Source organism: Anarhichas minor, unplaced genomic scaffold (genome assembly GCF_050575085.1).
Source record: "Anarhichas minor isolate MPS153535 unplaced genomic scaffold, ASM5057508v1 ptg000042l, whole genome shotgun sequence".
Taxonomy (NCBI): domain Eukaryota; kingdom Metazoa; phylum Chordata; class Actinopteri; order Perciformes; family Anarhichadidae; genus Anarhichas; species Anarhichas minor.
The window spans coordinates 725,245-751,844 of NW_027466488.1; the positions used below are offsets into that span (position 1 = coordinate 725,245).

At 41.5% G+C, this 26,600-nt stretch overlaps 2 protein-coding genes across 13 annotated transcripts in view; both read right to left on the minus strand.

The window, feature by feature from the left end:
* The window catches only part of fam189a1 (family with sequence similarity 189 member A1), a 72,384-nt gene extending 53,130 nt beyond the window's left edge, over positions 1-19,254 (minus strand). Inside the window, exon 1 of the mRNA XM_076110260.1 lies at positions 19,006-19,254. Coding sequence (XP_075966375.1) covers positions 19,006-19,254 — 249 coding nt within the window. The remainder of the gene's footprint in view (positions 1-19,005) is intronic.
* Positions 19,255-21,755: 2,501 nt separating this feature from the next.
* Positions 21,756-26,600, minus strand: part of tjp1a (tight junction protein 1a) — a 45,730-nt gene continuing 40,885 nt past the window's right edge. For all 12 annotated transcript variants that reach the window (XM_076109832.1, XM_076109826.1, XM_076109837.1 and 9 more), the window contains one exon: positions 21,756-23,522. In XM_076109832.1, coding sequence (XP_075965947.1) covers positions 23,428-23,522 — 95 coding nt within the window. In that variant the 3' untranslated portion in view covers positions 21,756-23,427. The remainder of the gene's footprint in view (positions 23,523-26,600) is intronic.

A 26,600-nucleotide genomic window follows, 5' to 3' on the forward strand; every position in this document is an offset into this window, starting at 1 on the left:
CACAAGGTTTGAAGAGAGCGGAAGAGACAGGCGGCAGCCTCCAGAAGGACTTTAGTGTGCAACCTCCTCTCCTCTCCAGGAATAAAGCGAGTGATTAAAGCTGCAAATATTTCCAGTATCGAACACTCGCTCCCTGGATACATGATAGGTGGGCGTAAAAACCTTATCGTTTCCTATTTTCTGGATGACGTCCCAGCTGTGGTCAGCTTGAATTCACGTTAATTACGACCTGAAAAATCCATAGAAACCTCTCTAACTAGTCTGCTGTTCATTAGATCATGAATAGCTAATGTGAGACTCCATGCATCGCTCACAGCCTCTTTAACGTTTTAATGGTCTGTCAGAAGGTGTGTCTGCACAATGGTTGTAAGTTGTTGCATATTTAACACAACCAGAAAGGAAACTGCAGACAGAAAAATTGTCAAAACGAAGCCCCAAAAAATAAAATATATATAAATGGTAACGGACAGAGAAAACAAATGAATGGATGAAAGTACCTTCCATTGGTAACTATTTTCTTTAAAGTGGCTATAACATATTTTTATTCATTTCAGAAGCCGCCACATTGTTTCTACACACACAGACTGAAATAGCTCATGCAACTAATTTATAGCAGTTTTTTTACTTCAAATGTTCTGAAAAACTGATTATTTTCAAATATAAAAGTGAGGATAATCCTTTAAAGCAGTTTAAAGGACGCAAAAACCACATACTATACAGAGACATGCAGTCATTTTGAGCAAACCCGGCACACTTTCCACCAAAAATCCAACAACTTTGTCTTTTCATTTGGAAACACAAATAGACACAAAATAGAAGCTGATCTAAATGTTGCCAGAGTTTTAACAGCCAGCTCTAACAGAGGGGGTTGTGAGATGTTTTCCCAGCTCACTATCAGAATAATTGTACGACAACATCCAAGAAAAGCATGCATCACACTAATGAACACACTCAGCTTGATGTGACCGCAGTTGTCCACACAGCACATTCATCATTTCATCAAGGAACGCATGATCAAATGAGGAACGCTGACTCCCAACTCGCTGAAAATGTGTGGCCAGTGTGATCAAGCACAATTATCACCCAGGAATGTTAGTTACACAGCGTTACACACAGCTAAAGGAAGATTAGAAATATAACAAAGAGAGCAGCTGAAACCAGACGAGCAAATGTCAGTGTTACCTCAGCGCATCTTTCTGTGACTTCACGTGAGATCGCTGCCTCTTAGATATCTCTATATTTGATCCACTGGGATGTATCGGTGTGAGTTTGTGTTTGAATGCATATCTCAAATGTCCTCCGAGAATAACTGGAATCATCTCTATTTTACCCTCCTGCCAAGCTCTCAGTTTTACACAGAAATACATCCCTTTAATAAATCTGCTATATCATATTGCTTTGAGAACGCCCTGAGTGCAAACATCCTTTGCCAAGCAAGTGTGATTTATAGGTTTTTTCTCAGGGGCAGTTTTTATGGAGCATAAAAACATTTTGGCAAACTCTCATTTGTACTGCTGACATTTGTTCTCCTGGTAAAACTTCAGGTTACAGGCCGCTAATTAAAGTGTAATTATTCAGTATATATGGGGTATAAACACTTACTGGGTATAATATGCAGGTAGAAGGGACACTTGAATAAAAAATGTTCATTGATTCAAATGTTTATTGATTGTAAATCCTGGGTATGTGGGCTGCTGAATAAAGTGGCCCCCTTTTCACAGTAATTTAAGTGTAGTTAAAGGTTATGCAGACCGTAAAATAATGTTCGTTACCTTTCCTTATTCATTGTACTTCTTCCCTTTTACCTACTAGTAAGTGCATGTGCAACATATTTTCACTGTGATTTGATGGTCGTAATCAAAAGTATCATCATTTTTCTTTACTATGTACAGCTACTCTTGATGTAAAAGGATGATTCGGTTTCCCCCTCTCTCCATCCCAGACCAGCCCACCTTCCACCTCTGAAGGTTTTAGTTAGATTCAGTAGCTGTTTAGCTGTTTTGTTTGTTGTTAATGCAGTGCGGTGCATTGTGTGGAGTCAGCATTGTGTTTTACTGGCGGCTCTGTGCAGTTGTGCTTATTTTGCCCCCTGATGTTTAATTTCACGGCTTTGTGATTAACTTTCAAGGCCCCATTAATTTCTGTCCCACCACAATGTTGTTCTCAAAACACCCAAATAAAGCATTGCTGAATGCGTAAGGTAAATGTCACCTGACTTGCACACACACTCTGCATCCGAGAGTATTTTAATATAATCAACACCTCACTGCTAATGGAGAGAAAAAGCAGTTGGCTGCAGCTGCACTGATGAAAATACTAATATATCCCACCTACAGGAGCTCCAACTGAATACCTGGACAAAGTACAAAGAATACATGTATTTGTACTCCTGCTGCTTTGAATTATGAACGGCATGTTGGTAAATTAATGCACAACTGAGCCCCCACACTTTCATTCAATATTAATAGGGCTTTCACCCACACACAAATCATTAGCATATGAAAATAATTGATTAACAGTCAAGTACATCCTCGAAGTGAGGACGTCCTCTCTTTTTAGAGTCAACAGTTTCAGAATACAAAATCTGAAAAAAGGTTAAAATTAGGGATGCAAAGATACTAATATACCAGTATCGGCTATCGGGTCCGATGCTGTGCGCACGTACTCGTACTACTACTCCGGTGCAACCGCACCCAATACCACTACGGCAACCTGACGTGAGCCTCTCATGAATTCAGCCGCGCAGCTGCAACGATAACCGGATGCACAAAACAGGTTAAATCCATTACAACAGATTGTCCTCAGTTAGTCTCCACTACATCATGTAGTTGAGCTGCGAGGTTGTCTGCATGGCATACTCATACCCGCCCGGTAATGTCAGCGAGTGTGTGTCAGTGAGTATGAAGTTAACAGTAATGTTACAGCTGTGAACAACGCAGTGCAGTGTGTGTAAAGTTTATTTGTCGTTAAATAAATGCCCGTGAGGAGACCCAAGCTTAGTTTCCCAGTCTTGCTCGTCAGTCAGCTGATGATCAAAGTGAAGATAATTAACGTTTTTAAGGTGGACTGACCTTTAAGGTGGACCAATGCTGTTCTCCTTTAGGTGACAAGCTGCTACTCAGAGTTTTGCTCTGCTTTTTTACTTTTAATATTTCTTTTCACTGTTTAACTGACGGTTAAACGGTTAATTATTAACATCCATACTGCAAACTGTGCTCTGTTTGTATCAGGAAACACAAAGATTTCAACACGATTTCAAATCGTCAGCATCAGAATCATGTTGTGTATTTGATTTGTTACAGTCATAAAGTGACGAACATCAGATGAAAATTAAACATGTTTTCAAAGTTATTGTTAAAACTGTAGTATTAAGTACTTATATTAGTACTTGGTATCAGCAAGTACTTAAATAGTCTTGGTTTGAAACAAAGTTTTATCGGAGCATCCCTTGCTAAAATACAACATTTTATCTGATTTGGGTACTTTTTCACACGGCCCTGAACAAGGTCGGTGTTAGGTATAGAATCAAACATCCATTCGCATAACACAGAGGGAACCGAGCACCGTGCAATGGATCAACACTAAACCTAAAACCCCCTCAATTTATCAAAGTGGCCCCACAAATCAATGTGGATTACTTTGGGAGAGAGCATTGCTCATGTGGCAGTACATTTCCATTACCACACAACAATATTGGCCTTTTGGGAGGCTGTGGTAATTTTGTCTATTGATCAAATCACAGGCAAAGATCATATAACCGTGTCTTGGTTTAGGCAATAACTCACTACAGAGAAAAGGCGAAACCATCATCTCTGTGTGGAAAACAGCATATAAACACAGGCCCGCACACAAACTCTGCACAGCACAAACAGACCCTGGGCACACAATCACATCACTGTAGAGGTCAGACCAGACTCAGGTAACATATTGTCAAATAATAAAGGGATTATCCCTGTAATCCAAATGGTGAACAACACCTCCACCACAGCAGTGCGTGTGACCTTGTCTGATGTCAGTGCAGCCGTTGGCCTGCTGAAAACTTCGAACCATCTGTGAAATTCGGATAAGGCAAGCAATTCAAATGTATACAGTGTAAGCCTTAAAAGGAATAGTTTGACATTTTGGGAAATATGCTAATTCACTTTCTGGCAGAGTGTTAGATGAGGAGATTGAGCCCACTCTCAGAGAGTGGTTTCAATCTTCTCTTACTTTGCAAACCCTTAAAAAATCTTAAATCAATCTCCCCTTGTTCTTTGTTTCTTACAAATACAGACCTTTCAGCCTCCACTCGCCTGTGAAGAAGAATCCAGCGTTAATCACATTGAACCCCAGAGTCATTTTGAGTATGCACTACTCAAATATTCCTCACCTTGATATCTCACTCTCTAACACAAACAACACCGACTTAAATCATGTGGGGGTGCCTCCTCGGTGCTAAACTCAATTAAAAAAGAGGAGGGGGGTAGTTCTTCCGAATCCCCAGCACGGCCTTGGATGAAGAACAAGTCAATGCCACATGAAGAGAATCGATGCATTGAGCGGGCGTGTTGCAGACCTGCTGCTCTTCATTTGCACTCCTCAGACTGAGGCTGGGTACAAATAAAAGGCAGCCTTGTTGTTCAGTGGAGAGCAAATTTCAAAATGTTGCTGGAGAGAAACAGAGAGCTACTAGGAATTTTAAAAAAAAACACTGTGGATGCGAACATCAGCTGACCTTGGAAAGTGTCACAGCGGGGAGTGTGAGAGTCCGACACACTGCGATGTGAGGCTGCTAATAATGGGAGTCCTATCAACATGTCTTACACTCTCTATTACTCACTATTGGAGTAAGCACTGCAGGGCTACGCAGACAGCGCCCTAATTCAACGTGCTTTAGCTCGTCCCCTCTGTGTTCTGCAACAGAAGTACAGGAAGGTGAGATATGCAAAGTCTGAGCTCCGAATGCCACATCGGCGTCATATTGTTCAGAACGTAATTACAAGCAGCCATATCTGAAATAAAGTGTCAACGAAGCCACCGTCACTGGCAGTTATATCTAAATAAAATCCAATATTAACTCAATTACAACCCATTCATCTTAGTCAAAAGGAGCGGTGCAGTTTGTGTCTGGTTTCTCTTGTTAAACTGCTACACAAACGTAACACAGCAAAAGTAATTAAGGGTTTCTACAGGGTGTGACTGTGGACATGATGACCATCATTATTAGATTATCGACTTGCCTTACGATGTATGGATATGACCATCATTTTTTATGACCTCGCTATTGCCCGTTGTGTTTACATGTTTGTTTGTTTACATAAGAAAGTCACCAACATTTCAGCCAACATGATGCCAGAATAAAGGGTTTTCACAGCCGTTATAAGACTTGGACATTTTGAACACGTTGGACATTTTTGTTAAAGGAACCAGAAGGTCCAGTTTTATTTATTTAAGGAAAATTTTATATTTCTTCACATTCCAATTCCAATATGTGAATATTTTTAAGAATTAAGTTCATTGCTCTTTTAAAAAGGGTAGACTTGTATTATTATGCTATTCTATCATTATATTATAGTGGCATAAAATAGTCTTAAAACGGCAATAACAATATTTTTGGGACAATGTATCATCCAACAAAATTAGTTGTCGTCACAGGCCTACTGGTGACCATCTTGGAATAATGTGTAAACACTTCCGACCTGGAATAATGGGAGGTTTTCCTGTCGTTCCCATCCTGTGTGAATACAGCATCATTCATTTAAGTTCTAAATGTTGAATATTTGGATGTAAACTCAAAAACTACATCCATAATTCTACCCAAATGTAACAGAGCAGATTCACAATACAAACACATACAGTTTGTACTTGAAAAGGTTCACAGTTGAACCAGCCTGAATAAAAAGGGGGTACAGATACTAGTCTAATGGCAGCCCGTTGATTGAAGGGCCTGGGTGGTGCAATGCTGCAGAGACCAGGGTTCTGTCCCTGACAGTGGTGCGTCCAGCCTCATCAAACACAATTACTTTTGTTCACTGGTGAAGCTCGTGCTGCAGCACAAGCGACTTGTTCCGGTTGGTCAGTCTACACTCTCTGTCTATTCCCTCCCCCACGACAAGAGTGGTGGGAGTCTGCAGCAACAAGGACTGCAGTGCAGACAGAAGTGATCCCTCCAAACTCAGGAGCAAAGATGACAATGCAAAAAAAAAAGAAGAGGAAAACATGCTAATTTAATCATTGATGCCTAATCATATTATAATTGTTTATAAAGTAATTTACTGTAATGCTTCTGTAGAGGTTACTGCAGTGGCAACATGCTTTAGTTCAACTCTGCTCTGCCTCTTTCTGACAGTGTGACATTTGGATCAAATCATCAATAATTGTCATGTTTCAAAGGACTGCTGCCCTGCAATGTTTGAAGCCCACAGGTTCTCTGTTGTTTTATAACTCCAGCTGTTCAACGACGCAGGCTGCATCATCCCCACAAATACAGACTCATCAAACACGCTCCGAGGTCTCCTTTCATGTGTTGGAACCTCGATCCAGCACCATGTTGATGTTGGACGATTCTGCAAAACCACAGTATATAATTATTCCTATTTTATGTCTGTCATGTAAGTGACTCATAAGTCTCTATTGCACAAATGAAAGAATCCAAGTTAAACTTTGCCCATACAGCCGGACAACGAGACTTTATCATATTTTAGATTTGACTGACATGTTTGCTCGTTGAGCATCACCCGTCTCTCTTTTGTTGCATTTCAAAATATAATCGGTTTATCTTGTTTGAATATTCTTCATATATGAATAAGATTAATTTAACTTTAAATGGACTGGAAAACTCATGCAACACACAAAAAACATCTTAACCAGGAAACAGCAAAACCAAACAAAATACAGATACAGACAAGTGACAAATCACACAGAACAAAGCAGAAATGATTCACAAAACAACACAACTTTGCTAGGAATCTGTTTCTGCACATTGATGCACATAAATTGGTGAAGATGTTTTCTTCATTTCCTTGAGTGTTTTCAGTGTGTTGAGCTCTCAGGGCCACCGTACGGTGAGAAATATTGAAAAACAAATTATCGGTCTGAGAAAGGACGCAAACTTCAGTCTCAGGCATCCGTGCTACAGAATCATTCAATGTTCCAATGTCAATTTAATTCATAGAGGGAAGTGTTTCTTTATGCAGTATCTCACTCTGACAAAATAGCTGAACATATTGCTGGGGGCAACCAACAAGTCCCTCTCTAATGACGATGGTGAATAAGCTGTACAGGAGGAACATGTGCAGAAAGAAACAGATACAAGACCGGAAGAAACAAGTAGCAGCTCCAAAGATGGTGCTGAATACAGACCCGGCCTCACACTGATTGTCCAGGTGCTCAGAAAGCGCAGGAGAAGCCCGCGAGCTGTTGCACACAAACGCACATTTAAACTAGAATTGTCAAAACAGTGTTTTTGTTCTCCAGTACCAGCTAATGAGAGGGATACATAAGCAAGAGACACGGCCAGACTCATTACTCCACAGAACCACAGCTGTAATCGACTTCAACCAAAACATTTCACTCTCCCTCCTCGTTCTGCTAATAGAAGTCGCTCTTCTGAAGCCTTTGTTGTTCCTGCGTTTTCATATTTATTGTTCTCTCTCTCTCTCTCTCTCTCACAGCCTGTCAGTCATCTCACCCATGAAGACGCTCTTATCCTCATGTGCTACAGCTCGTTTCCTTTCTTACACTCGTTTCTTCTTCCCCTTAAAGCTTGTTTCATTAGGCAGCAGAGAGAGAGAGAGAGAGAGAGAGACACTCCCCCATCCCCCTCATTCCCTCACCTCCCTCAACTGATGCTGACTGGTAACAAGCTGTCTCTGGCTGCCATAGTAACCAACCATGACGAGGTCCTAATCAAAGTCGATATTGAATAAGAGTACTGCTTCTATTTCCACAGTTAGAGATAGCTTGTCATCGTATCAAGATGCTTCCATTTCCATCCGGGATCAAAAGCTGAATTTGTTTCACTCTGCAACAAGTGATTTTGTAGGTGTTAGGCCTCTTGTCTGTCTCCATCCTCTTGCTGATTGTTGACTGTTATTTTCTGCAGCACTTAAAATCATCCGTTATGTGATTGCTATCTTCATTGATTGGAAGCATTTTGACCTCTTAATGTCCTGCAAGCTGGAGAACTGTCCGATATCATGTCCACTACTTATTTTATGACGGATATTTTACAAAAGTAACGCTGTAGAAGACAAACTGAAAATATAAAATGTGTTAATGTTCAAACATCACCTCTAAAATAATATTTCACGTCACAGAGATTTTTTAAGATTTATTACCAAACTTTGCACATCAGCACAGCACACTCGGGGATATTATGTGCTCATTAAAAAAAAAAAAAAAATTACTTTTTAACTATCGTTAATCTATTATAATAGATATATAATCTATTATATTCTCGGTGAATCGTTTATTGTACAACACGTTACGATTTAAGAAAATACTCTTCTACAATTTCTACGAGCCCAAGATGACATTTTCAAAATGTTTTGTTTTGTCGCTCAAACAGTTTAAACCCAAAAGAGAGAAAAGTAGCGAATCATCACAATGGAGGAGCAGGAACTGTTGACTGAAACAACTAATCGACTATCGCAACAGTAGCTGACTGATTCTCTGTCGATCAGCTGAGCTTTTCACTTCTAAATATACCCGGACACAGCTTTCATACAGCGGGCTCCCTGGTTCTGGTCCTCCCTTACGAAGCACAGTTGTTGGGTATTGATCACTGCAAAAAAGCTTGTATGCAGAATATTTTTAGGTTTTGCACTGCAGTGCTTGGGCCTGCGCTAAATAAGGAGGTATTAAAGTACAAATGGTTTGCTGATGTGTTTTTCTGTGTTTCACCAAACATAAAGATGAAACATGGCAGTTAGAAGGTGTAGAAAGAGGAATTTGTGAAACAGAACCTCGGAGGGGAACCACCCAAAAGAACACATTCCAGGTTTCTACGACAGACGTGTGCAAACTCCTGAAACCTGAAAGTGCCAGAGACGTTGACTCTAGTACCAGCTGAAACACGGATCCCACAGAGATGCAACCTCCAGGGACAGAAATGGGCAGCGAGTCGGATCAAAAAGAGTACAGATTATGTGAGGGTGTGTGGGGGATGAGCTAACCAAGCTGAAGGGATGCCAAAAGAAACACTCTGAGCTGGAGAGGAGGAAGAGGGAGCTGAAATATCAACCTGAGGGAGGAGCTGATGGCCCGGGGGGGCGGCTAGCCTCCTTCATGCTGAGCAAACACCCACAGATTCCCCATCATCCCCTGCAGCACGGGATCCAAATCAGCAGCAATGTCCCTCTTACTTTCTACTCCACTCCCCTTTTTGCATAAAGTCTCTCTTCTTTTTATTTTACAAAGCATATTTCATCAAATCCAAATAGAAAAAAAAGAAGAAAAATCAACTTGTGAATTAAGAGAGAAAAAACAGAAACTCCCTTAATCCACTCCTGCCCCAGGACAGTTTGAAAATAAATGAGCTTTTACTAATGTTTCCTTCAGCAAGAAACGGATTTTTCTCTGCAATATCATTCCAAATCACAAAGATAACAGATAGGGAAAGATGCAACAAGGCTAGTAAAGCACCTAATAAGGGGATTGATATTGTTATTTTCTAAATCTGAAAAAAACAATAATGCAATCCCTGTTGATAATGTAGTGATTATAAAGAAAACCTACACGCGAGGTGAGCACAGAAAATAAGATCCCCTCCTGTCTTTTCTGGAGGCTTGTTGCATTTATAAAACTCCCTCTGAGGCTCCTCCAAAAGGCAGATGTGTTCGACTGTCAGGTCAATCAGTCCGTCCTCTCCTTCTCCATCATCGTTGTTATGTCTCTCACACTCATACACACACACACAGAGGGGCATGCATATGCATACAAAGTCCTTGGAAATTGTCCAGGGACTAACTATGTGGCCTGTCTCCCTGTTGCCAGTCCCATCTGTATCGATGAAACAACAGGCAGAGCGGGACACCACGAGGAGGAAATGCATCATTCAGGCTATTAACAATGAAAAATGACTTTAAGATTATGCTGCCGCACTTCACCAGGAGACAACAGCGACTACATTACAGGTGACAAATCTGATCACAGCTAGACGCTGAAGGATTGTTTGTGTGTAATGTGCTTTCTACTGATCTAGTGACCTGTTGTTGGCCATTAACTGCTGTAAAGGTTTGACCTCTGACCGGGCTCGTTTATCCTCACGGCTCATTTATCCAAACAAGACATTTCATCCTCGTTACCCACTTCCACCAGGAAATTGGTGTATTTGTCTCTTAATGCGGTATTGTCGCTGTACTTCAGATGATATAGAGAGACGAAGTATTGACGTAGCCTCCGGCCGTTCCAGCAGCTTCCAGCTAATTCAATGAAATGTCTTAATACGTTTTTTTCTTTTTTCATCAACCTTCCTGAAAAAGTGATACGTGTTCCTTGGTATTCAAGGTCTCAGTGGTTTATACAATCTGGTTGAACAGCATCTAAGACGTCGTTTGTATCAGATGGCAACAATCGAAGGTAAGGGGGGAAAGTCTGCTCTCACAAAGTGTCACTATGTCTTTTCAATTCATGCACCGATATAAACTTAGGTGGAAACACCAGATATTTAAATGAAAAAGTTGCAAAATTGCAAAAGCACGTTCTAGGCTTGCCTGAAGTGAAAAAGTTGTCGTATTGATGAAACAAAATGCAACAAAGTGCAACGAATAATAAAAACAATGCGAAGCCTGCATGAAGCATTTGACGTAAACATCCGCTGAAGATTTTGCTCCGCTGAGGAAAGAGATGCAATGAATCTGACATATCGGACAAGCACTTATTATATATACACTCAGGGCTTTACTATCCATATTCTAACTTAAATGAGTATCTATTCTTGTTATTTCAGTTTGAACACTTTACCTGATTTGACAAAGTTAAACAAAGATTCATTTGTTAGCATTTAGAAAAACCACAGCTCCCATAAAATATCATCCATAATAACCGCTAATGCTCTTTATTCAACTCTTTGATTCCACCGATAATCTCTGCTGTCTACAACTCTCCTCTTTGTCTCTCTCCGTCTCATGGAAATGTATCTTTGTTAAAAATAGAAATATGAAAATAACAATAGGAAATGATGAAAACATTCATCATCCCTGTCTGGACAGCCACATGTTGTTGAGCAATGTTGTGCTGCAGGGCTGCATTTTTCATTTACTTAATTTCAATTTTCACAAATGTCAGTGTGACTTTCACTCTGGTTCTTAATGTTGAAATGATTTTTTTTGTGCGCAGACTAAAATTTCTTGTAAACAGAGTTTATGGATGAGTTAAAACGCCTCTCAGATTTGTCTTTAGGCTCTCGATGTGTCTTTTCTCACCGCTTGATTAACCTCTTAAAACAGCTTTCAGCTCAGTGGTCGGCTACATTCCGAGGGACTGGGAGACAAACCGAGAGTAAGATGATGAAAAGCATGAAAGAAATGCTGTTACACTCTTCTTTCTTTCTGTTTCATTACAACGGTGTGTATCTGTCTTAATACACACACACAACCACCTTGTTGCTCAGCTGTCGAGGGTGTACAACCAACCTTAATGTCTACTCCAGCTCCATATATACAATTAAATACACAGAAGCACACACTCACACACCCCTGACCTGCCCTCCCACATGTGTACACACATAAAAGCACCATCCAACACAACACAGCTGCTAATCATAGAACAAAGGGAGGCTCCAGTCAGCAGGCTTTGCCATTGATCGGCTGTAGAAAGCTGCAGGGAGGCATGACAGTCAGCTTTGTTACATCAGGAAGAAGTTACGGCTCAATAGCAGGTACGGGATGGAAGTCAAACACTGTCTCTTTCTGGTGATGGCCTGTCGCGGCACGCCACTGAAAAACTCTTAATATAACTATATCTATATCATAAAGGAGGAGGAAGTGGATGTCTGACACTTCACTGGAAACTAAAACTCTCAATTCAGTCCAGATAAAAGACAAGTCTGAGTCACAAAGCTCCTCTTTTCTGTTGGATTTGACATGAACACACAAAGGCAGAGTAACTGTGATCACAGGTGCTGTACAGTTGCAGCACCTGTGTGAGTGTTTTCCATAATGCAACACCCTCATCTTCAAATAGCTAGACATCACGACAGATGTTTGTCCCTGGCCGTCTTCCTCTCCCCTCGTTGCTCTGTTGTCTCTGCTCTGGTTTCCCTGCCTCCCTCTGAGCTCAGTTCAACCCTGTTGGCCTTTTCTATTCAACAGTCTGCAGGCAGACCTGCTGGCGGCCTGGTCAGGGCTGTTTGTAAAGAAGTGCAGCATCAAGCATTCTGTCAGACACGTCCCGGGCTGCGGGTCAGACCAACACACAGACACACCATAAACAAGAGCCGGCAGAGGAAAGAAAAGGAGGATTCATGACAGATCTGTGATGAATCAAAGAATTGTATCATGCATTCAACACATGAAAAAATGTCCCCAAACATGACCTATCTTTCTCTTTCTCTCTATATCCTCCTACGTGTATTTTCAGGGTCAGTTCGGGTCTAAAAATGTCCATAAAAAAAAGAAATCTACACACATCAACCAGCTTCACTCTTCAAAAGATCAAAATAATTGTGCTTGTGTTTTTTTGTGTGTGCATTTGGGTGTGTGTGTGCGTGTATGAAGGTGCCTGTGAATACAAATGGGCGAGTGTGCAGAGATGCAATGTGTATGCACACATTTGGGGCATTTAAAAGATCCTCTCAAGACATGTTTTCAGTGCTCTGCATGGAATAATAATTTGTGTCCGGTATGGTTTTTCCACAAAAAAGTTAAATACATTTTGTAAAATCTACTCCATCTACCTCATTGGAAAAAAAAACAGAATATAATAAAAAAAGTATTGTTCATTTCCAAAAGTTAACTACTGGACACAACTTGTGTCCTACTTCACTGAAAAGTCTCTTCTCAGTGTTTGTGCAGTGGAGGATTCATGTTTCTACATCACACTGCTGTGAGTACTATAAATAAATGCTGGACCACGATTGGCTTCCAAACTAGTTGAGATGTTCGTATACGTACATGTGTGGAACTCATTAAAGGTGAGCACACAGAAAGCCTCTCTCTTCAGCAGATGAACATGAAAAACAGCCGTCTGGTGTCAAAGACACACGTCATTCTGCACAGTGAAGCTCAAACGCCCAAGAGAAGAAACAACTAACAAAAACACATGTTCGAGTGGAGGAGGACTTCACAAATCACAACTCTTGATTGATTGACAACTTGAAGTCCATGCCGTACATGCACTAAGACAAACACACAGTACTGATGAGACTTTGAGCCAGGAAGTTATCATGGCAACAATCATCTGAGCCGAGCTGCAGCAATTCAGCGAGGGCTGCTTCTTTGCTTCATTAGGTAATTTGTAGCGAGGAGAGGAAGAAAAAGAAGGAATGGCATGTAATAAAGGGACCTGAATCTTTTAACGAGGCACAATCCAAAAAAGTTCAGATCCTCCTGTATACCCGGTGTTGAAAATGGATTATGAAACACCCCCAGAAAATATCAGAGCACAAGCTGCAGGAACGAGATGAGGCAGAAAGTCTGGATGCGTCTCCAGCTATAACAGCAAAGCACAGTGAGACAGGGAATTAAGTGAGGTTGACAACTTGAAATATTAGAGCCTCTCTCAAACACTGTGTGTGTGTGTGTGTGTGTGTGTGTGTGTGTGTGTGTGTGTGTGGGAGCAAGGACAAACTGTTCTTTCCACCATTATGGTGCTTACTGGTAGCACTGGAGTGGGGGGCAGGATGCACTGGAGGGTCCTCAGAGTAATGAGTAGCAGCAGGCTGAGTGCCTACTTACTTATTATGGAAAAGGTGCAGCGGGAAAGTGAATTACAACTGTTCGGCGACACCTCGGCACGGGCTGAGCGCTAAAACCACATGACATCATCACACTCGCTTTAACCGCCATTGAGTTCACTGCAGAGATGTTAAAGAAAAAGAAAAAAACACCAAGTAAAAATAACAATGATTGATGGAATCCATCTAATTAGTTGATCAATACGAGATTTAAGACAGGCCGGTCCGGCCGTGAGTGGTCTGGTCTGAGCGCATGTGTGCTGACTACACCTTCCATTTAATCTAAACTGACAGGATGAGTGAAGCGGCTGAGGAGCCACGGCCTCTATTGACAGCTGGGGTTAAAAGGATGCATCAAAGCAACAAGCGGCTCAGCGGAGCTTTGTGTTGAGTCCCAGAATAAGAGAATAATGCTTTTATCACAATGTGCACAACTGGACGGTCAAACCATGAGATGCTTTGAAACTTGTGATGCCATTAAAGAATGTTGATTAAATGTCACATCCCAAAATAAAATGTCTTATTTTTCAGAGGAGAGTTTCTTCTACAACCTGCAATTGCTGAAAGGATCAATTCACCTAAATAAAATAAATAAAGAGACACTTCTGTGACATGTCTTTTTCTAGACATGCAGGTAGTTTTTGGTTTCATTTGTCCAGGTTTAGAGATACTTGACATTCTAATGAAAAGAAAACTGTGTGAGCCAATACTTGAAACAAACTGATTCAATGATTGACGTTCTTTTGTTTCTTTCCGCAGCTCTCTGAATCAACCCACTGACTCAATACGTTTTACGAGAACAGAGTAAATGATTACCGAGCACGAAATGACCTCGAGAAAGGCGAAGGAAAGCAAAGCTCCTCGAGTGACACCAAAGGGACACAAACTACTTTATCGAAATAGAAATAAATGTGAGTCTAACCTCAGTAATACACATATTCACAAAATCCTTAAACACCAAGTATTCAAACAAATATGTATTGGCTATTTGTGCACAACATTACATTGTTAGGAGTTTCATTGGATCTGAATCTATGACTCATACAATTAAAGTCAGAGATATAATTGATTGATTGATTGATTGTAACATTACACGTATCTCTCTTCACCAAAACCTAAAAAAATAAATCATGACAACAACACCTGAATTTACTTTATTCATTCTCAAACCAACACTGAAGTATATTTGTGTTCATGTTTGGTGTGTTTTTGTCTACAGCTCTGTTGCCAGGAGACCAGCGAAGCCTAATAAACCAGTTAATTAATGATGATTCGCACTCCCCTGCTGCAGAAGAAGCAGAACCCAGCAACTAAACAATCAAATCAAAAAAATGTCACCTCTTTGTCTTCGTGTAAATGCTGCTTTCTATTCCTCACTGAGGCCACTCAAGACAAAAGGGTCCAACATGCAAACAAGAATAACCCGTTTAGATATGCCCAAATCCAAGGTCTATCCATTTCTCTACGAGAGGCCTCATAGCGCTAAACTTTATTTTTCCTGGCTTTCCAATCTCAAGACAGCACAAAACACACATGTTGGGCGAGAAAATCTCCGAAGTTCTGTATTTAGAATCAAGCTTGACGATAGAAACAGGAGTCTAATGCCATGTAGGCACAGCAGTACTTTGAGGCAAATGCTAACGTCAGCAGGCTAACAGGCTCACAATACAATGACAATGTTTAGCAGGCTTACTGTAAAGTTCACCATCTTAATGTAGCGTGTTAGCATGCTGCTAATATGTGCACTAATGGTATTCGTTTTGCAGGTATTTTGCAGGTGTGCCGGCAGATGTTTTAAACATGTATTTCACAGGATAAATGAAAACTTTGACCTACTGGTGGGGCTAAAGGAAGAGTCAGGGGAAAACTAAAGTCAGTATGATTCATCCTCTGGGGAACATTAGTTTTTGTACACAATGTCATGGTGACCCATTCCATAATTGTTAACAACATTGTAGTCTCGAACAAGACCTGACAAACTAATAGTCGTCCCTCAAGAACAGCTAAAAAAGAAGCTGTTAAAAACTTTACTTCAATGTGGACCTTTGTCCTCTTTCAACAAACTCACCAGCAAAAGGCAGAGAGCCTCCCAATATGTCCCCACACACAACACAACACCCCCCCTACAAAACACTTTCACAGCCTTCTACACAAACACAAACACGCACTCCGGCAGATTAGTGCAGTATTTGCTGACGGTTTGTGCTGGAAATGCGGCGGAGAGATCTGCCTCACAACAAATACCAAGAATGCCGTCTTAAGCCGCCTTTGTCACGTCGTGGTCTGTAGATTTGGGGTCTTGGAGTGTTACTTTTAGAAAAATGTGCCCTTCTTCCACACAACCAGGAGGGAAGCGAGGAGAAGTATCCTTCTCTAGTGAAGAGAGAGAGGAAATGTCATGGTGGTACAGAAAGAGATAGGAAGCATCAAAATCTAATGTGAATTTGTAAATGATGCCTGCAGTAACTCCTGCTGATGGATTTACATATTTTGTCGACAATGTTTTTATTCTCCGTGACAGGAAATGAGAAAGGAGAAGAGAGGCGGTTTGTGTATTGGTGCATATGTGTTTGGACACTTGGATCACTTCAGAGCTTTAATTCATGGAGATGCGAGGTGAACGGTAATTTGTTCTGCATGTCAGCTGCTGACGGCTGCAGAGGCCCTTTGGCTCGCTCGGCCACATCGCCTCATTCATTAGCCAAACACGGCAGGGCGGCGTGATTCACAGCCAGCAGGTAAAGCAGCACGTACTGTTGCCTAAGGAAGCGGACTGGAGGCAACTATCATATCGTTCGAGCTCTGCGTCATTTTTTTGTCACAAACAATGACATCTACTGGACGTGACTGCGGCTGGCTGCTTATGTGCCGAGCTAAAGGGTTACAGCAGCGGTGTGGGGTGATTACAAGCTGGGTGCGACAAAGAGCAATATATTTGTAGGATTAGTCTCCGTTGGTCAGGCAAGTGTGTGTGTGTGTGTGTGTGTGTGTGTGTGTGTGTGTGTGTGTGTGTGTGTGTGTGTGTGTGTGTCAGTGATATTGCTTTTAAACATGCAACTCTTGACATCAAAGCTGTAAAACATGTTTTTCTCCAGAGTGAGGAAAATCAGGATGAAGGAGACCGATCCATTGATATGCACTACACTGAAGAGGGATATATTTGTTTGTGTGTGTGTGTGTGTGTGTGTGTGTGTGTGTGTGTGTGTGTGTGTGTGTGGGCTCTACAGTGATTGCACTGTGTAGGAAGTAAAGATTACGCCTTCTCTCGCTGTGAGCATGATGAAATCCCACAATGCCAGTCATCACACAGAGATCCTTAATGACGTCCCACCGTGACCACACACAAACACACACACACACACGCACGCACACACACACACACACACCCAGATAAGTTGAGGATTTTTTTGCTGTCACTTTCCTCATTAGCTCAGTTCACCGACATGGCAGGAAGCTCAACATAAAGGCTTCAAGGTTCAACGCTAAACTACATTTACAGGCTGAAAGAGTCACGTTGTCGAGAAGCTGGTTTAGTCCTCGTGACAGGGACACTTGTCTGCAGGAGATCAGAGGTTCAAATAAACAACTTGAACATGGATACACTGCACTAAAGCGTTTCTAACAGATATTCAGGATAACCACCTTCTATCACGCTACACTCACACACGGAGCCAGAGAGATAGAACACTTTCCTTCTCTAAAATGAGCACTAGATTGGCTCTACAGAGTCTTAAAGCTACACAAGGCAAGCTTTTGTGTAGAAATACACTCGCCTTATTAGACTGAATTACAGAGCGGAGTTGCAAAAAGCATCCCAGAACACCTAATTGAGATGCTTTCGATTTGTCTCATTTACCCCGACAAACTTCTTGATAGACAAGGACTCAAAAAATCAAATCAGCTCCTAAAAGCAAGCAGCTGCTGTTTTTTCTTTTGGCATAAGTCAACATCAAAGACCAAATGTAATGAGCCATTTTACATAAGAAGATTTTAAACATATTTAACAGTGTTTTCCGCAGGTCGGAGCTCTCGGCTTAAAGAGCGACTCCCACAGTCTGATTGCTTGTGGGCAAGTCACCAGGGTTTGGTGCACAAGCATAACAGAAGGTAAGATGCAGCACCACAGGCTGACAGACCTCAGATCAGCCCGAGGCACTGATGACGAATGTGCATTGACCTCTGACCCCTGTGGTTACCGACCATTCCCCTGTTACTATACACTCCCACACATACGGGCACTAACATGTCCTTTCTCTCTTTTCTCTCTCTCATATCACGCAAGAACATCTACCCATTGACACTTTATATTTCCATCACTGCTAGATACAACACACCTACACACACGCACACACACACACACACATGCACAAACAAAGAGATGGCCCTTGTGCCACAGACCTCCCCACACCCCTGCACTCTGCCCTGCTGCTTCTATAATTAATGGAGAAGCCATGCTCTGGGTCTCTGGCAGGAAATCAGGGATGTGTGCATTCATAAATATTTACGGAAATCACCATGAAAATTTCACATGAAGAAGAAAAACACATCTCAAATACAACACATCCCACAGCACTAAGAGGAAGGAGCACTGTACAGTGTTTAAAATATCCTCCTTGACTTTACTGTAGTGTGTGTGTGTGTGTGTGTGTGTGCGTGTGTGTGTGTGTGTGTGGTATCACTGATCACCACATGGCTCTGCATCCTCACAACTATTTACCATTAAGGATTGGCTCCAAAATTCATTCAAAAACCTAATTTGTTCCTTTTCATGCAGTGGCAACCAATTAGTTCAGCTCTCTACCTGAGATTAAAGAACTCTGTGTCTTTGAAATCCAAAAACCACCATCAAGATATATTTCTTAAAAAGCCTACGCAGTCAGTATCCATATCAACATTTTATAAAACTGTAGACAATACGCCATGAGATCAATGTAGTGACAGGTGGCAAAATAATTACAAAAGTAGGCTAAAGAAAATGTCCATCCTATTGCCATAGTGTCTCAATAATATCACACTCTTGATATTAGGATACTACTCCATGTTTATTCTTCTTCAGGAGGTGGAAAACTTGCATCATGCTTGACTCATGCCATCAAATACAACCAGCATCGTGTAATTGTCGTACTCACAGAGAAACCTGCCCAGAAGGGACACGAGTGCCGGACTCTGGGGGATGTGGTGAGAGCCAGAGCCGCGAAGCTGACGGCCAGGATGAGGCTCCCGAGCACCATCTGAGAGACTCCCAGAGCCAGCATGATCCTCGTCCGGGTCCGGTACTCCCTTAGCCGGGACAGGCTGCGGGACAGCGACGCGGGGCTCAGGGACCCCGGGCCCCCGATGCCGCTGCTGCCGCCGCGGTGCAGCGCGTTCACCGGCATTTTCACTGAAGGGTACGATAAAAACACAGCAGCAGATAAAGGGCAATAACATCCACAAACAGCAGAGTCGTTGTGTGTCCGCCCGCGGTGCGCTGGTAAACGGTCTAACTCGAGGTCAGTGTCCGGTGTGGATGATCTCCATCAAATGAAGACGCCTCGGAGTCGCTCCAATTAGAGACGCGCTGCGACGGATGGGAGGAGAAAGGTGAGGAAAGAGCGGACTGGACGAGGCACCAGATGTTCAGCAAAACACGCACAGAAACTGTGAAGATTTTCAAGTCGCAATACAGAAAATAGACCTCTGGAGTTTATCGGCTTCGGCAAAGAGCCCATTCCTCAAAAAGTCCACACGCAAAGAAAAAGGCGAAAACAAAACAAAAACCGCATCATCCCGCTGTCAGCCAGCCTTGCACCATTGTCATGCTGTCATGCTCTTCTCTGCAGGCTCTCCAACTACTCGAAAGCGAGAGACGGAACGTGGTTAAGACGCGTGTAAAGAAAAAACGGTGCCCTCCTTGAAGATTAAACAGAGACAAATGTTGGTATCACACAGAATCTGTCTTTTCTTTTTCTTTTGGCGTCTAAAAATCCGCAGTTGTGAGCGAGCAGCGTTTCCCCTGTGTGTGTGTGTGTGTGTGTGGGGGGGGGGGGGGGGGGGGGGGGGGGGGGGGGGGGGCACCAGCAGTGATTTTCACAGACGACAGCAAATCTAACAGCCAGGACAGGAGATGCACACTGCGTATTGGAGATGTGCCACTCTGCGCGTCTTCATGGCGGAGTTTTACTACGATAGTGGAGGAGGGGTGGTGGGCTCGCTACTGTCAGGCAACATCAAAAAGCCTACGCGTGATTTGTTACTCGCTGCTGCTGGTGATGTAAGTGCTGGATGAAAACGTGGATCATCACGAGCGTATTAGCCTACCAAGAAACGAGGTTCATTTTTTTATTTTATTTTTTTTAGGAAAGAGCGCACGTTTTGGATGCGTTTTGTGTTGCGTGAAATTAGAGCGTCAGTCTTACAGCTTCTTCATGTGATCAGTTTTAAGTTGAGGTGGGTTTACCTTTTTATGAAACCAAGTGTCTGCATTAACATCAGCTCCAGCCGCATTGTCATTGAACACTCCGTACCATGTGTCCTTCATCGTGCAGGCCGGAACGGTGCAGGCAGGTGGACAATGCGACACACCTGGAGAGGGTTTTTTCCCGAAAGAGCTCCTTGAAATCAGGTTGGCTGCACATCATTAAACACTCATTTGAACATGTGCTGGCAGGTTGGTGTAACCCAGTGGTTTGTGGCTGGTCACCAGTGCTGGAAAGTAACTAAGGACATTTTATTATTTATTAGGTACCATGTTTAAGGTACTTGTACTTTGCTTGAGTATATACCATTTTATGTTACTTTGTTATCCATACTTTGTAATTTCAGATTTATAATACAAAATTAAAATGTAATAAAGCATTATGTATGATTATAGATTAAGCGACCTGGCAGGCTACAAAAGAAAGTAGCGCCACCTTTAACAGATGCAACATTAGCAATGATTAAAGATCATGCATTCATATAATAACCCAGTGATATAACATCTTATTCAGGGCCATTCTGCTTAATGCCCACTTTTACTTTTGATACTTTCAATATATTTTGATGGTAATACTTATGTACTTTTACTTAAGTAAGATTTTGAATGCAGATATATATTGTTTTACTTGTAACAGTGTATTCTTACTCTAGGTAAAGTAGTGCTTCTTCCATCATGATCCAGGTTAATTTAGAGGCTATATTTCACAAGGGGAATAAGAAAACAGAGTAAAAAACACGTGCAGCAGCTTTTCCTCTTTAGAGTCCCGACCCTCTATGTTGACTAGTAGCCGACTAGTTGTGCAAATGTTTCATCATAACCATTATTTTCTACCACCTGGGCCGAGACTGGGGAGTTTTCTAAACGCATCTTATTAAAACGCACATTTTAAAGGAATACTATAGGGTAGGGTACTTATCATATCTAGGTCATAGGGACTAAAACTAAGTGAAATATTTAAATGCATAAAAATCACAGCTTAAGGACTTTTGCATTTCTGACCTTGTGCAGCACTCATACAGAGCTCAACTGCACCATCTAGCTGTGAGACCTGAGCCATGGTGCTGTAATATCCGTTAATGAAGGGATATACAGTCACGCAGCACCCATAGAGCTGAAATAAAGAGTTCATTAATTGATAAATTAGCAACAGAGTCATTTTTCAAACAAAAACGGCCCAACATTCACTGACTGAAGCTCCAGAAAGATGAGAATTTGACATTTTTCTTTGTCTTGTGTGATAGTAAACTGAATATCTTTGAGTTTTACACGGTTGGTCAGACAAAACCTCGCAATTTGAATATATATATATATATGGATTATAATAACAGAAAGACAAAGTGAGGTCGTGATCATCAGAGGTAAAAGGAAAGAATACAGCAGCCACAATCATATAAAAAAAACTTACGTACACAAAGTGTCTTTACTTTAAAAATGATTTTATTTATTAATACAGTGGTATACTTAAAATTGTGTTGCAGAGGGGAAAAAAAAAAAAAAAGTCAGCCACAAGTGAAGAGCTAATATCCAATTAAAGCCGTGTTATATCTAAAAATAAAATGGTACTGGTGTGCCATACATCATATACTGTCTATTAGTACAAAAATACATTTAAGGGCACACGATACAGCAGCCAGTATCACAAATCAGTGAGGGGGACACTTTGAGAGCACACCCTTTTTAAAAGAACATGTTTTAAATGTATTTTAGCCCAAGCACTTTCCTGATCCTCAAAGAGCCATAAAAAGAGCTTTTTTTGTGACCGTAACGTAGTGTGAATATATCGGTAGAAAAGATGTGACGAATTGTTAGGTTACAAGTTCCAAGGCTCGAGGTTATATCCAGAATACAAAGATAACCACGTTCACTGTCTTCCACTTTTTAAAACATGTTTTCTCTAAGTTTTATACAAAAAAGAAAGACATACAAAAAGTTCATTTACAAACAAAAGAAACAAGGCAATATGCTAGCTTTATTTACAGCCACTTCTTTTCCATTTGTTTTTTCTGTTTTGAGTTATGCATAGCAGATAAAAGAAGAGCATACCTTTGTTATCCTTTAGAAATTGTTATTGTGTGCTAAACCCAGGTTCATTTATACAGAGGGTTCACCAAAGAATGGCAAAACAAATGACATTATACCATAATTTATCATAACTTATTTTGTTTTTTTCTTAATGAAAAGTGAATAATCTGCAGATAAGGCATCACTGCTTATTTGTGTGTGAGCGCACGAGTGCACAGAGAGAAGACGAGATAGAGCGAGCGAGAGCGAGAAACGGATGCGAGGAAGGAACTGAGGAGGCTGCTGGACCTGAGTTAAGAACATGCATAGATCTCCCTCAGGCTGGAAGGAGAGACGCGTTACTCTGTCAGAAGTTAAGCTACAAGATATCACTGCAGGAAAAGGAAGAACGTCTCTAGAAAGTGTGCTGCTTGGGTTCATGTCCACCTCATGTTTTGCCAACTTCTTCTGCCGATACTTCACCGTCTCTGGTTCAACTTAACTTCACTTCTGTCTCAAACCTTCATTACAATTTCCTCAATGTGGAGAAAACCGTGGAGATACACCTTCATATTCAGTCGCCTGAACTGAAAAATAACAAGATGTTGACTTGTAATCGACTTCGCAAGTAAAACGTTTAGTAAATCTTCTCTATGCTACTATATATACTGTATGCATATATAGCATAAATATACCAACACAGACTTTTGAGGCATTTATGCTGCCTCAAAAGCCTCATCTCTATTCATGTAGTAGTTACATTAAACATCGCCTTATATATAGTGTCAATCCTCAGTGGCATGGTGCATGCATCCATGCTTTCATTTCACATCAAAACTTCAAAATGGGGAAAGAGTTTAAAGAACAGCTTGTAACCATCATCAGTGTCTTCGCCTTCATCCAAGGGTGCAGTTAACAGCACTGACTGGATCTTCTTCATACTCCATTGTATAGTGTGTGTGTGTGTGTGTGTGTGTGTGTGTTTGGAGTGCATCTGCCAGTGTGTGTGTGTGTGTGTGTGTGTGTCCATCCTCTTCAGTTTACGCCCCATGGTTCCACATTCAGTAACATCACACCTGCTGGTCCGTCCTTAAAAGTGGTCAATGAGCACAGAAACACAGTTGGCTCCCACCAGGTAGTTGGGGTCTCCGGGGAGAGACTTGTTCTGCCAGCTTTTTGGGTCACCTGTGGACAGACAGACGGCGGCACAGTGAGCGATAACAGCTGCTCGTTTGTGCTAATTTCAAGCTGCAATGCATTTCATAAGCACTGTACACCTGCAAAGTCCTGTTCACACCACAACAATCCAACACAAACTCACGTCTCATTTTAAAAACAGCACTCACTGATTGTATCTATTGTCTGTAAGACATGTTATGTAATATCACAGGGTTTTGTGGCCTATAAAAGAAATGTATTAGTTTTATTGAATGTCCACAGCCTCAGTCACTGTAGGGCCAGAGTGTAATTGCAATTATAAACATTCAGGTCTGTGCCAAGAGGAAAGGTCCAGTGATCAATCAGAGTAAGCACAGCCAGAGGTCCACTGACACAGTACAGACCGACTATAAATACAGCCTCCTCCTCCGTCTGTAAAGGGTCAAGCTTGTGCTCAAATGTTGGTGACATGTCAGAGATAAATGTGACCCAACGACCATCTCCCGGTCAGTTATGCAAAATGAAAGGCAGAGGGAGAAAGACACACACTTTATAGCAAGTTGTAAAGATGTTAGATGTTGTGTCACTCTGTCTTCTTGGCAGCGTGTGAGGTTTAATAGTAGGCTCGTATTACTGGGCTCTCATAACCGTTTCCTTCTTTGGCTGGTTGTTGATCACAGGGTTGTTGGTTTGATCCCCAGCTAAATAATACGATACTGGTTTGTTTGAGTTTTGCTGAGAACTGTGAAACCAACTACCGCAGCTAGGTTTCCTTTTTGGATCAACTGTGAAACAACTAAACCTGGACAAGCACCTCATCACCTGGGCTATTCATCTTGAGATATTCATCTTGAGATATTCATCTTGAGATATTCTGGATGCTGGCTCAAGGGAGACCGAAACAACCCACTGCGCGCCAGCGTTCACATTCTTCCCTAGTCATTAACATGTTCTCTCACATACACACACACACACACAGTTAGAGAGTGAGCGAAGCCGAGACACTATTGAAGTCTAATGTAGTTCATTTTTTTCCTAAAGGACGCAGTGTGTTGAAACGCTGATCTTTAGAACATCAAATAATAATAAAAAAAAAATGACTTCCCCCTCCTTACAAGAATAAGAGTGACTTTTCCTTCACTTAAGGAAAGCACACAGGTCACATGTCGGGTTGTCGGAGTGGTGACGGGAGTAAGAGCTGGTTTTTATTTGGCACTCTTGAATATTTCAGAAATAACTGAGTGGGAGGTCTGACCTCGTAATTTGGAGTCCAATTTATGCTCAAACAACATACAAAAAATCACAACGTTGAAGGTATCTTGTGGACTTTTTAAAAACTTTTTTTTAAATAAACTCATTATGTGCATTGTGTGCATAGGACTACAACTAGCAGTAATTCCCACTAGTTCTACCAATAATCCAAAACCCAAATCTATTCAGCTTGAAGTTTTAATGATCTGAAAGCTCCTGAAATTTCCCAGCGACTCGAGCTATAAGGTCACCGATGAACCGTAAAGCTACATTTTCAAAGCCTTTGCGGGTGCATAGCTAAGAATGTTGGAACGTCACTACCACCAGAGGATCAGCGAAATAACGTCAAGCAGTCGGCAACAATGGGTATCGCGTTACGAGGATGCGCATGCGCACACAAGTGGTTGAGTGTGCAAGGACCCCGCTCACTAAACATTACTCTACAGCTGCAGTAGTGGTCAAAAAGTCCACAGGGTACAAGCCCTAAACAATGCCTAGATGATGAGATATTGCATATTGTGATGTCAATGTCTGACATTTCATTTAATTCTGTTGCACACTAAGATATTTGCGGTTGTGATTTCAGTCTGTGAGTTCACACACTCATCTACACTTTAACACAGTGTACACAGAAGAGAGGCAGTGAGTTGCGTCGGAGGGAAAAGGAGAAGCGAAGTGAGAAGAAGCAGAGAAGGGACGGGAGGAGGCCAGAGAGCGGCCTTGCTTTACAATAAGAGGATTAGGACTCAGCCCGATAATCCCCCCACAATTGAGCAGGACAACGGAGTGAGCTCACATCTCATTCAGCCCTCCAAGTCTCATCCTTAAAATGAGGCTAATTAGCAGCTAATCCTCACCACTGCCAAAATGACCACTGTTTTAGAAGACGTGAGCTGTGAGCGGGGCAGTGTTGAGAAAAGGGAAAGAAGGAATTAGTTCCTTTCTTCAGTTCTTTTTTATTTTTAACTTTCTTAGCAGGAGCTCAACTTCTCATCGAGCTTAGGTTATTTATCAAATGTTTGTTTGCTCAATTCCATGATGGACTAAATGACGGCCTACTAAAAGTAGCTTGTCGTGCTTTTAATTTCAACACTCTCTCTTTATCTAAGCTGAAGCCGGTGTGAAAGACCAATTAATTAGGAAAATCATATTGTCACCTGAGAACTACCTTGGATAAGAACAACACTCAGCTAGACAGAAGCTAAATTTGGAGAGCTATATTTTGACACGATAACAAGATGTCTTCGTGCAATTTTCTCCCCTGCAGGATAAAGACAGACATTATTGGTTATGACAGTGTCCCAATTTCCGGAGAGATCTATAAAAGCTGTTCTTCAGGTCAGGATTTGGGTGGCTATGTGAGACGAATCTATCCGAGCAGAGCGGCATGCATTATACTTCTACCTGGTGAAATTAAAATGATTATACAGCCAAGCATCCGATGAATGAATGTTAAATGAAATCAGAGAAACTTGTTAAAATGACTCAAGAGGTGAAAAATAAGAGAGAAATTCTGCAATTCAGCATGTAAAAACAATGAGGAGGGACTTTGATCTGAACACCAAATAAAAACCCAGTGACACAGTGATTTAGAGATTGAGTGGGTGAGTTAACTAGAAAAAATGATGACAATGAATCAATAAAAGCAATAAATTGTGAAAAAAACAGAGATTTTTCCCCCTAGATTGATTCTCAGACATGTTGAGAGACCAAAATATCAGATTTTCAGATTCAGTTCACATTTTTCTCATTGCTTTTTGATGAAGAGAACCAAAACTAGGGGTAAAATCTTCAAACAATTATAATTAAACAGTGACCCACAACCCTTAAAACTGTCACAATGCCAGCCCAAAC